The 13,376-nt window shown below is 41.2% G+C and overlaps 1 protein-coding gene across 2 annotated transcripts; it reads right to left on the bottom strand.

Moving 5' to 3' along the window:
* Positions 1-899: 899 nt before the first annotated feature.
* Positions 900-12,829, bottom strand: LOC124275588 (serine/threonine-protein kinase VRK1-like). 2 transcript variants are annotated; one of them, XM_046711181.1, is made up of 11 exons: positions 12,722-12,829; positions 9,945-10,018; positions 9,422-9,553; positions 8,707-8,756; positions 7,554-7,623; positions 6,481-6,674; positions 5,640-5,747; positions 4,771-4,900; positions 3,738-3,858; positions 3,393-3,463; positions 900-2,710 (listed from the first exon to the last, which is right to left on the bottom strand). In XM_046711181.1, exons 2-11 carry the CDS (start codon positions 9,976-9,978, stop codon positions 1,968-1,970), a joined length of 1,653 nt encoding a protein of 550 aa, XP_046567137.1. In that variant the 5' UTR covers positions 9,979-10,018; positions 12,722-12,829; the 3' UTR covers positions 900-1,967. The 2 variants fall into 2 exon arrangements, with proteins under 2 accessions (XP_046567137.1, XP_046567136.1); XM_046711180.1 differs by lacking the exon at positions 12,722-12,829 and adding an exon at positions 10,555-10,692.
* Positions 12,830-13,376: the final 547 nt, after the last annotated feature.

Consider the following 13,376-nt stretch of genomic DNA (forward strand, 5'->3'; position numbering starts at 1 on the left):
CAAAAGGTGGCTGGACCAATACACCAAAAGAAAACAGAACCTGCAACCTTTGTAATTCATCAGCCATAGCAGACGAATTTCATTGCATGTTTCGCTGTACATCACTTGAAAGTCATAGAAAGAATCTTATACCAATTTAATATACCAAAAATGCCAGCATCCACTCATTTCAATTACTCTTTTCACCCAGTAAAAGAAAGGAGTGAGGGAGTGAGTATAGTTTTACGCCGCACTCAGCAATATTCCAGCTATATGGCGGCGGTCTGTAAATAATCGAGTTTGGACCAGACAATCCAGTGATCAACAGCATGAGCATCGATCTGCGCAATTGGGAACCGATGACATGTGTCAACCAAGTCAGCGAAACTGACCACCCGATCCCGTTAGTCGCCTCTTACGACAAGATAGTCGCCGTTTTATGGCAAGCACATGGGTTGCTGAAGACCTATTCTACCCCGGATCTTCACGGGTCGTAAAAGAAAGGAACTGAAGTCCCTTGCAAACTTTATAAATATTATTGCAACAAGAGTGTCATAGCCTCTTTCTATCGTGTTTGTTGTACCCATTATATGTACTGTCATCTTGCACATCATACTGCATTTTTATACCTTGTAAATCACTCTTATACCACCTTTGGTGGTCCTATGGAGAATAATGAGTGAGTTTAGTTTTACGCCGCACTCAGCAATATTCCAGCTATATGGCGGCGGTCTGTAAATAATCGAGTCTGGACCAGACAATCCAGTGATCAACAGCATGAGCATCGATCTGCGCAACTGGGAACCGATGTCATGTGTCAACGAGCCTGACCACCTGATCCCGTTAGTCGCCTTTTACGACAAGCACAGTCGCCTTTTGTGGCAAGCATGAATCTACACTAGTCAACGTAAACATGATACGAATAAAAGAGGATTTTTATTGTCACATTATTTATTGAATCTCCATGGACAAGAAAACAATTAAAACATAGAACATGATGAACATTCACGTCTCACTGCTAAGGACATTAGTTTGCCCGTCTGTCATTCTCTGCTTGATCTACACTTTAGAAGTTGGTAATTATAAAGGCAAGATACTCTCTGGATGACAACTTATCATATAATGATCGACGTTTTGGTATAAATTATTATGCCATTGTCAAGCAAGAGTCTTCACAACAACAGAATACTGTCTCGTCATAATGCATAATACACTGTATTGCCACCATGTTCTATGAGGTTTGTAACAACCATATTTAATATGGCAACATGAACACAAATATAACACAGCAACAGGAAAACACTTTCATATACAAATACATGATTTCTATCCAATATATATATATGCTGATAGTTCACATATCATCAACATTCACCCAATAACACTCCCGACTCTACACCCACCGGTTGCCCCACAATTATCAAATATGTGATGAAATTCATTTGTGACTGGTAATCTTTATGTTGTGAACCCTAGTTCACTGGTTCACCGTTGTTGCGGAGGGATTACTCCCCAACATATTTTGGGACCGAGAGTGGAATCAAGCATACAAATTGGCGAGGGATACCTGGGGAAATGTATACATCAAAATATAAAAAAGGAGCTAGTAATCGGGTCTCAAAATGTATCTAAAATAAGATGTATAAAAGAATGAGAATGTTTTGGCATACACTCACCCATTCATTCTACGTTAAAATTGCCCCAATGTACTTCACATAATTAGGCGTTGATTTGGTCAAAAATTAATCTTGACCATATCCCTTACCCATGACTATAAACATAATACTGAGAACTTACTTTATAATGTACGATTATCTGAAATATAATTAGAACTTTATTCGCACTCAGCAATCTGGCTCTCTTCAAAAACGTTTAGATCGGTTTTTATCAAAAAATAGAGGACAGATGTATTATCAACCCCAAACCACCGTGCACAATACTGGTTCATTAAAACCTTAAAAGCAAACAAAACGTCAGTATATATTGACCTATTCTAAAACAAGACGGTCGATTTTATCTGTCAGGCTCGTGAGGCTAAAGTAGCGAGCTTCCTGTCGCAGTTTTCTCAAGTCCTGCTTGGTTTCAGGTAGTGTCGTCTGCCCGTCGTCTCGCAAGAAGTTGAGAATGTATGGGAACAATGTCGGGTCACGATCAATGAAGGGGATGTCTTGATGCTCTGCAGCTTCATGAGCAATGTCGGCCAGCCTGGAGGGATACTTCTCAAGGGTCTTCGAATATGTCACAAACTCTGTACCTCCGACATTAAGGGTAAGCCTCGTGTTGGGCCTCGTTTTCACGCCGTGTTTTTGAAAAGGTTTAGACTTCTCGCCTGTGTCACTCCCACTACCTCCACTTCTGACTACGGATTTACTAATACTGCCCTTGATTTTAGGATTCGTTTCTTTGGTAAGGGAAGCTCGTTTTGGAGATTTTAGGTTTGGAGATTTTATTTGGGCGTCGACCTGTGCTTCCTTTGGTTCACCAGCGCCTGCAGCCTTACTTGTCCTGGTTGTTTTCACATCTGCAGTTGGTTTAGATATATCGGGAGCGGCTAGGGGTTCTGGGTTTTTGTACCGGACTTTAGAACCCTTGGATTTTGCAAGAGGAGCTGTCGTCTCCTTTTTCCGTGGCTCTGTAAGAAGCTCCTGAAGTAACTTCTTCGAAGTGCCATAGTTGGGCTTCTCCTCATAGTCTAGACCACAGACATAGTCAAAGTAGGACATCAACACTCCTGGAACACAAAAAAACTCAATTAACTTGCAAAAGTATGGTAGGAGGATCCGATGGTTGGGGTCCTACTTTCGGTATGACAATAACCATTGATCACTCATCCCAATATGACCAAAATTGGAAACGACTCGCCTCATTCAGTTGTACCGGAAATTACCGGCCAGATATCACTCGTTCATACAACTAATATCTATAACCGATGTTTACGACTAGGGGGGTCGACAATCCAACACTAGTTTTATTCGCCAAAATACAATCTTCAGGTTCTCTGTCTCGCCTAAATAGAATTATCTTCAGGTCGGTCTGCCTCGCCTAGATAGAATTATCCACAGGACGATATACCTGGCAAAGTGATGATCGTGACGTATTGTCAATGGCGATGAGGCCGACGAGAGAGTGATGTAGACGTCTTTTAAATAATAAACCAATCTTAAAGTGACCCTGGTCGCTGATGTTTACCACTACAGTGAGATCAGTCAGCACAGTATTTATTAAACGAAACTAAGTGAATATGAGATTAATTTGTGCGTTGTAGTACTACGATATCTTTAAACCCACTGGATGCCAGAGGGACTATCTGTCCTTCCTCTTATTATCCAGGGAGTTAATCCTCATTATCTCACAAACCCGTGAGTATCACTGAATCTACATTTCCACTGAATTGAAAATACTGTAGCTAGTACCTCTTGCCTGGGAGTCATCCATCCATGAAAGTGAATCCGAGTGAACATTTGAAGTGATGTCCTCTTTGAACCTGAACCAATGTAAGATAAGAGCATGTATTACAGGAATAAATCTATGTACGAACGTGTCTTACAACAGTAAATCAAATGTGCAAAGACACTAGTCAAGAACTCCAGATTTCTACTGGCACCTGGCGAACCTAGTTAATATACTCATAGGCTAATGTATGAACTATAAAAGTCATGGTTGTTCGCTTACCTTTAATGAAATCGCGTATGTTTGTTATTGGTTGCTTTTTGTACAACCTCTATGGCATAGTTAACGTGCGTGCGTGTGTATCTTACTTTATTTTTGAATCTCGGACATAGTTTTTTTCCTGGGGTTTGTCCTCCCATGGTAACCGCCCACAAAGCCACTGTAGCAGACAGTAGCCCAGCATCTCCAGGTCCCCTCGTCGTGACTGGTCTGTATAGGAGAGATCAGTGGCTATAGCAGGGATCAAAGTTGTCAGGGGGAATTGTTTCGCGATATATGTAGGGAATAACCTACCAGATAGACATAAGGATGATAGATTACATGTCCTGACTGAACGTACGATGTAAGTCCTGAGCCTTTGACAAACGATTTATTGACGAGGGCTAATTACTGTCGTGTAGACAAGTCTACATGTTAGGTATTGTCATACAGAAAATGAGGAAAAAGGGAGAGTGAAATGTCACCTCTACTTCACATTTAATATACTGTTAGGATGATGTGATGACAGTCTATTCGTGTTACTGACATTTGAGGACATCTTATCGGATTCTTCTCAATCAGTGCGACGGTCGGGACTTATGCCGGTTTTATAGTGATGGTCTACTCAGCCTGGTTCCCTGGGTCCGTTGCGTCTGCGCGACGCTCAGTGTCGGAGCGTAGCGCAGGCGCAACGGACACGGGGAACCAGGCTGATGGTCTACTGAGATACTATAACACAGTCTGACACAGACATACTCTATCCTTGTGTGGATAGACCTCCGCAAATGGTGGTGGAGGTGGAACTGGGTTTAACGTCGTGCTTGAGAATATTTCACTCACATGACGACGTGCATGCGCGTGCATGTGCGGCTGCTTGTACTGCTTGTACCAACAAGTACCATATTTTAACGTCTCTTGGTATGACGCGGTCGGGGATCGAACCCGCGACCTTCCGCACTCCGGGCGGACGCTCTAGCCACTACACCACGGAGGCGGTTCCTCCGCAAATGGCATAAGATGACATGCAGAAACCAAGTCAGCCGAACCACACGACCCTGTTCATCGCCTCTTTCGACTTGGGCAGCTGAAGAATTCTAACTCAGATCTTGACAGATGTAATTGTACAGCTTATTCCTAGCTTACCGGTTCCTCTGTGGCCGTCCGTGCTCATGTACAATGTGGGGCAGTCCGGGATGAACTTGCTTTCCTCGTACGGCTTATGTTTGCCGTCTACCATGTACTTTCTGGCCAGGCCGTAGTCTACAAGGTGAACCTGGAAAAATAAATAACCCTGGCAATTGTGATTCTCCACAAGACTATATGTATTGACAACGGAGTTTATTGTGAACATGGTATATTTGTTTATAATGCGCAGCTTCCAGCAACATTACAGCTGTATGACCGGGCCTGTGACAATCGAGTCGCATACACAGTAGATCGATGCTCATGATTCGATTATTTACAGACTGACGTTATAAAGCTCGGGACCCGTGAAGGTCAGGGTTAGAATATCGATCTTCAGTAACCCATGCTTGTAAGAGGCGACTAACGGGATCGGGTGGTCAGGCTGGCTGAGTTGGTTGACACATGTCATCGGATCCCAATTGCGCAGGTCGATGCTCATGCTGTTGATCACTGGATTGTCTGGTCCAGACTCGATTATTTACAGACAGCCACCATATAGCTGGAATATTGCTGAGTGCGGCGTAAAACTAAACTCACTCACTACATGATGCTGGAATATGGCTGAGTGATCAACAGCATCAGCATCGATCTACGCAACGATGACATGTGTTAAATACGTCAGCGAGCCTGACCAACCGATCCCGTTAGTCGCCTCTTTGGACAAGCATGGGTTGCTGAAGACCAATTCCATACCGGATCTCAGTTCACCTGCCTAAAAAACAGGTGTTTATTTTCTAAAGGTAGATCAGATCTGTACCGATACATGTTGATAACGAGTAGTGCACGGCGCTAGCTATTACCGCTCCATTGATGGAACTTTTACTAACAGTTTTCTCTTTGTCAGAGTTCCCTTTCCTGTCGTCGACGATGATGTTGGCGGGATGGATGTCACCATGAACATAGCCATGCTCGTGAATAAACTCTAGACAGTCTATCTGCAGAAAGGAGAGGCAAAGAAATGAGTTTTTTGTCTTTGTTAAAGTGAAGAAAGAGAAAGTGTACATTTTGTGTTTTATGATAGTTGAAGTTTAGTTTGTGAAAACAGATCCATCATATCTATAGTAAATTGTTGCAAGAACATCCAAAACATCCCGACACCTCACTAACACAAAACAAAGTCATGACACACTGGCTATACTGGCTGATTTCTATCAACAACATGTTTTGTACTGACTTAAGGGGACAAAGAATTAAAACAAGATAATACTCCGCCAGTTATCCATTGAACCTTAAAACAGAAAGGGGGCATCATCTGGTTTCAATGATGACGAGAGAATCTTTTTTTCCAAAATGAGCAAGAAATGTGCTCAAAATGAATAGGGTTTTTTTTGGTAGGGGTGGAAAACATGTAAAAAATTTAGCCAATCGTCAAATTGTTTGCGTTAACAGCAAAAATGAATGGATAGTAACTGTAGAAGTGAGGAGATTTGTTTTGCAACATAGTGGCGACCAGTTGTTACAAACATTTCTTTTGAAGTTGACTCAGCAAAGTCTTAGAAATAATGATGAAAATCGGTGCAAGCACCAGAACAACGATTCAAGTGCCACGTGGGCATGATAACGCCCATGACCACAACACCCTATCCCTACTGCACTGGCCCCTACGACAAACATGATGTACTGGGGATCTGTTCTAACCAGGGAAACATAAGGTATTGTATATAGTACCAGAGCCATGGCCATTTCGGAAACGTCCTTGAAGGCCAGCATCTGCTCTGTCCCCATCAACGTGTCAAGGTCAGTCCCGAGCCGCGGTAACACCAGGAACCTGTAGACTTCACCCTCATGGTTATGCGTCCCCTGCCCCCGGGGTACAGGGATTCCTAGATGGGACAAGCCCCTATCCTTAGTCCACTTCTTCGCTGTAATAGGAACAGTCACATGACATCATACTACAAACACATGTAAGATAAGTGATGGGACGTTCTTCTTGTCGCTGATTGGGGTAGCCTAATGGTTAAAGCGGCTCGGCACGCTGAAGATCCGGGTTCGATTCCACACATGGGAACAATGTGTGAAGTCCATTTCTGGTGTTCCCCGCCGTGATATTGCTGAAATATTGCTTTAAAAAGGGCGTAAAAACCATACTTACTCTCTCCTCGCTGATAGCTGTAAAATACTAGTGCCAAGTCTTATATTGACTCAATCACGACAAGGTACTTTTATGTATTTCTAAATAGATTCTGGTGCTGTTAAACAAAACAACCTAAGACTACCTTAAGTCTATGTTAAGGTATGGGAGTTATGGTCACCTTAGCGCTAAGATTGTTTTGTACAACGGCACACTGAACTCACAACATGTTGCTTATTGTGTATCTGAAACGGGGCGGTGGGGTAGCCTAATGGTTAAAGCGTTGGCTCGTCACGCCGAAGACCGGGGTTCGAATCCCCACTCAGTCAGTCAGTCAGTGTATCTGAAACGTGTAGATGCCGCCCATTGCCATATCCGCACTGTGAGCAACTGGGGATATTATAACGTCGCCTCACTTAAGAGGGTTTCACTGAAGCAAATCCTACGCGTTTTCTCTGTCAGTTGATTTGTGTACATATATTGTGTGCTACAGGGCCATCTTCCAATCATCAATACTGAATGGGTAATATGTCATCAACCCCGAAAGGTTAAAGCCGAAGTCCGGGTTCGATTCCCCACATGGGTACAATGTGTGAAGCCCATTTCTAGTGTCACATAACACATTCCCGAGGATCAACTCTATCCTAAAAGATTATCACTGTATACAGACCTAACTTGGCAACTCCCATTCCCTGGTAAACCACGTGCTCATTAAACAGGTGACCACTGCTCTTTTTTTCCTGAAAACATAAACAATAAGAGACAATGTCATAGTGTCACAAATGCTGTATACGTCAGGGCTTGCCAACGTCCCCATTTCCTCTTTGCACTACGTTGTCTGTAACTTACATCTTTCATAATGCCGCGATAAACAGTTAGGCTGAAACAACTCCGGTAAATACGTCTCCCGATATTATGCATATAATACGTAAACCGATACCTTGTACACTATACAGTGCGTGTACAGACTCATCACAGACTATGTAGGCTGAGAGAGAGAGAGAGAGAGAGAGAGAGAGAGAGAGAGAGAGAGAGAGAGAGAGAGAGAGAGAGAGAGAGAGAGAGAGAGAGAGAGAGAGAGAGAGAGAGAGAGAGAGAGAGAGAGAGAGAGAGAGAGAGAGAGTGTGTGTGTGTGTGTGTGTGTGTGTGTTCGCCTGATATTAAATTCAGTCCTTGTATACGTATTCGACTAGAAAATATAGATCTGCCATGAAATACTGTCAAGCAGGCTGCGAAGCCTTCATTAGCCGCAGTTTCTGAGCCAGCTATCCCTTGAAGTTTTTATAATTGCTGTTGAGTACTAGGACGAAATCCTCATACCTTTGCTAATGGTGATTTATTGAGCCAACGATAGGGTCTCCTACTTAGGCTAACACGCAGTGATATAGCTGCAATAATGTTCAAAGTAGCCTTATATAAAACTGATTGATTTATTATTCACGCTACTAATTCTTCTATATATACTTCACATATATAACATATCGTATTAATATGCATGACTGGAATAATATCCTTGATATATATTGACCTCACTTATAGCCTACAGTCCATCTAAAGAATGTATACACCAGGTAATATATGTGGCACGCCAACCACATCTTGAATCAACGAACATGCACTATCAGCATTAGGTGGCTAAACGACACCAACTGCATGGTCTGAGACGCCTACACGGTGGGGTTGCCATGGTACCACTATATTACTGACATTCCTGGGAACGACCCTGGGGACATGCTTAGTGCATTATACAAACAAGCTGCACACTTTACGAAAGAAACAGTACACAGAGAGCTACGCTAAACAGTCAATGATAAAAGTCTCACTATTTTGACGACATCGTCTTCCACGTTTGATCCAGCGTCATCTGATGTGGCTGAGAACAAAAATTCATTGCATTAAAAAAAATATATTGAAAATCGGGTCATCATGTAAATTTCGACAGCAGATATTACGAATCAAGACATCTTGTTTAGTTTAATCAAGAGTGTGACCCGGCAAAAGGAAGTATACACCCATGGTTTATGGAAGTAACAATGTATATGATATGTATTATAAACGGTATTTAATGCATGATATCAGTTAGGGTCTCAGAACAGGTGATGTGCAGATGACGTCTCTGGGAACCTGAGCGCAATTTCACAGTACAAAATAATGTAGTATGCTGAGTTTAGTGCATACTTTTTTCCCGCAGTAGTTTATAAGTCTATTCATAACATTATATTTTATACAACCTGTACATATGGAGATCTGGACCAGGAGAACAACCTGCTGATGGCATGTGAAAAACGACCCCTTCCGGTGGGGTACGGTGACATGACCCAGTGGGTCACTGACCAATGACAAGCATGAGGACAAGAATCCAGGCTGGGGTGACATCTGATTTCTATTATCTTTCAAGTTCACCAGCTCAATTGTTTCGAGCGCGTATTTTTACCATATGTGAAATCCGTACTGGCTGTTTCCAGATCAAATTAACCATACAGAAAATATTTAAATTCTCAAACAAAAGCATGGTATAAATTTTAGCGAGAAAACTACCTGCATATATAGGTCCCATGTGGCCCTCAGCTAGCTCAGATACCAGACGCCATTTCTTTCCCAGTGTGTCTTGTAGTACCTCGCCCGTCAAGAGTGGGCGGGCCTTTTTTGCCTTGGGCGATTTCACTAGCTCTGCAAGTACATTTAACCACACAGGTCAAAATAACTAAACATATGAAATACTATCTAAATTAAGGTTCAAGCACACAAACTATGATTTTAATGTAAAATGTTATTTTGTTTTCAAAATGGGTACAAAGCTTAGATGTCATTATAGAACAATTTTTTATGGAATAAGGAAGTTGTTATCCATAAAAAAATTGTTCTATAGTGTACGTCTCAACTTCTAAAATGCCACTCAAACAAGTTAGATGTCATTGCAGGCAAATCGTGGATTCGAACACTCGACCTGCGAGGAAGGCAAGGGGAAGCAACTCTGCATGGCCTGTTGCGGCTTCTCAGGTACCCATATTTGTAAACAGTAACGGATGATCTTATAATTAGGATTATTATAGACACGAACCAGCTTTTTTGCTTTTGGGGAGTCGTCGCTTCATATCGGTGTACTTGTGTTATCGTCGTATATACAAACATCGGCTGAAAGAAGAAAAAACAAACACTTTTTGTCAACACGGACGCATAACAATTGAAAAGAGTTTTATATCCATTTAATGTACTTATAACGTTTGTGTATTTAATGTAATTTCCCTTATAGTCATTTGAACATATTAAACAAAGTAAGAACTAATATAAAGGAGTGATTACTACGACGATATGGATATGATAAATTTCCTGGCTATAAGCGGTGAGAAACTTACTGCAGGAGGGAACTGTTTTAACAAAACATCATGTTCGTCATGCGAGTTATTGTGCATATTGACAAGAACTTGGAGAAGTGTGTGTGTGTGTATGATGAGCATACGCTTGTCAGTACTCTACCCGGACCTACCGACAAAATAATTTTGAAACCCTATGTCGTATATCGATCTGGGCTATGTTAGTATGTATGGAGACAAGTGTTGTATCCGGCCCAGCTGCACGCCATGCGTAGTGCTCAGATAATGTGGTCGAAATATAGCGATTTGTGGTGTGCAAATACTGCATCGATCGTGGGATTTGGTTAGTTCAGCTACCTTAACAGATGCAGGTATAGTCACCCAACTCGATTGTGTTCGTCATTGGTAACATCCCTGCCTAAAACACTCGCTGCCGTTGCGAATGTTAGGGTCGTCCGCCATGTGTGAAAGTGAACTTCCGGGTGTCACCTATTTTCGATATAGTCACGTCTTACGCCAGCCAGGAAACGCACAGCAGCCCAGATACCGGACAATGTTTTTACTGTAGCAGTAACATACAAAGACAATCCGTTTTTAAATAGCCATAAGGCTTCCAGAAACTAAGCTGAAACGGTTTAATACATAGATACCCTATGTATGGATAAGCAAAACGCGAAAGATTTGACTTTTAGTTTAGCAACACGTGTATGCTCAGCTGAGGATTCTCATTTGAGAAATATTCAAAGATGAAGACAGTTTCCCCCATCCGGATGTGTGTCAACTATACAGTTGAGTTTGTATACAAACAGTCCGTTATGACGAAGTGAAATTATACGGTTCTGCGAAAAACATGTAATTTATTCCATTCTAGAACTTTGTGGGTAAATAAGAATACTTATAAGGACAACAATATCTGGTTTGTGCATGTAGCAACGATCCTTACACTGTTACCACGCTGAAGTTACTACAGCCAAGCAAATTAAAGAGGCGGTAATATAAACATGGAAAAAAGTATCGCAATACCTATACGTTTCATATTTATCAATATGTTATCATTACTCAAAGCAAAGGAAATATAATTAACTTACAATCTATGTAAATTGACCCTAAGAAACAATTCAATATCATTTTAAAACGCAAGAAGAACGAAATCTGTAGTTTATTAATAGAAGCAAACAAATGACTCATTTTATAATGCTGGTCGTATGGCGTTAACAAGTCGTTTTCAAGATTCTGGCATTTTATCCTCAAGAAATCACATAAGTATCAATAATCGAGATCAACATCAATACCTGGTATATAACCATAGGTGGATTCTCTTTTGTCCTGAAAGTTTATTAAATGACCTGTGAAAACGGGTGAAAATGAAGTGTGCACCCCCGTTCTAAAAAAGCTGATAACATCCGACAGCTGCAATAACGTCCCTGACCCTCCTCATTGATTGTATCCATCCTTGATGGAGGCCGGGCTTGTTCCAATATATAGAGATTACAAAACGAGTGGTATTTTCCATATTCAACATCCACGAGTTTTGTGATCTATTTATTACACACAGGACGGGAAAATAGTGTCATCCATGATGACAAATCAAGCAGACGATGCCGGATGTAAACAAAACAAAAATAACTCCCTTGGGGAGATACTCTGTAGATGAAAATATTCAATTTTAAAAAACTTACTAATCCCCAGGACACCGAACTTGAATTTTAATTACCCACAAACCTAATGTTTGGTTTGGTTGACATTTTTGGTGAAAAACTGCTAGAATGGAGTTATAATGTTAATTTATAATATCGAGGTGGTAACAGAAAGTGACGTTACTATCGTTCAATAACCTAGTTTGGTTACACAACACTTGTTGGATAACTTTCAACTGGTTACACAACACCTGTTTCAAATAACCAAACTTATCTCGTAAAGATATTCAGAACATGTGTGTAATAAATTCAAGATTTCTGCAACCAATATTGTCCAAAACATGCTCTGCTGGAAAAGCAAGATTTATGGATGTCAACTTCTTTATTGTGAATAACACGACGTTTCTGTGTGCATGCTAGCTCTTTCCTCAGGTGATAAAGGAGCTAGCATACACTCCGAAACGTCGTGTTATTCACAATAAAGAAGTTGACATCCATAAATCTTGCTTTTCTTATGCATTCCTCTTCTAAATGCCCTTCAAAGATTTGATGTTCTACTGGATTGAGACCTGCGTACTAATGTAGAGTTGCTACCGCCTCTTGACGTAAGAAATCACCAACGTGTGTGTGTGTGTGTGTGTGTGTGTGTGTGTGTGTGTGTGATATGAGTATATACTTGTCAGTACTCTACCCGGACCTACCGACATAATAATTTTGAAACCCTATGTCGTATATCGATCTGGGCTATGTTAGTATGTATGGAGACAACAGTGTTGTATCTGTCCCAGCTACACGCCATGCGTAGTGCTCAGGTAATGTGGTCAATATATAGCGATTTGTGGTGTGCAAATACTGCATCGATCGTGGGATTTAGTTAGTTCAGCTACCTTAACAGATGCAGGTATAGTCACCCATCTCGATTGTGTTCGTCATAGGTAACATAACCGCCTAAAACACTCGCTGCCGTTGCGAATGTTAGGATCGTCCGCCATGTGTGAAAGTGAACTTCCGGGTTTCACCTATTTTCGATATTAATATAGTCACGTCTTACGCCAGCCAAGAAACGCACAGTGTTTTCGAACCCCTTAAAACAAAACCTTCTTTCAAAATTCCTGGATCCGCCCATGGAATGTACAGTTTATAAGAAATAAAAAACAGTTTTAATAACTGACCAGAAACTTAAAACCCAGATAAATTAAAGAGTTAAAACGTAACGTTATTGTTATTCACAATTTTAAACTACGAGTCACATGCCGTGTTTGCCGCCAAGTTTGTAACAGGGGCGGATAACCCAAAATCAAAGTGTACAACAAATTCGTGATGTTGAAAAGATTGTTGTCATAAGTCCAATAAATGATGAAAATCAGTGAAAATTGGCGAATTCTTCACAAAACATTTACACTAAAACGCAGCTGTTCACATGCACGAAATTTGCACATGTGTTTCAGCAATTTGATGCATGATCCTCGTGCAATTCATCTGCATAAGGTTTGCAGTTGGTTCCCGTAAGTTAGTGGAGAAATTCATCTTCGATATAACCAT

The sequence above is a fragment of the Haliotis rubra genome, unplaced genomic scaffold, assembly GCF_003918875.1.
Source record: "Haliotis rubra isolate DU_JTF1 unplaced genomic scaffold, ASM391887v1 Scf20, whole genome shotgun sequence".
NCBI classification, from domain to species: Eukaryota; Metazoa; Mollusca; class Gastropoda; order Lepetellida; family Haliotidae; genus Haliotis; species Haliotis rubra.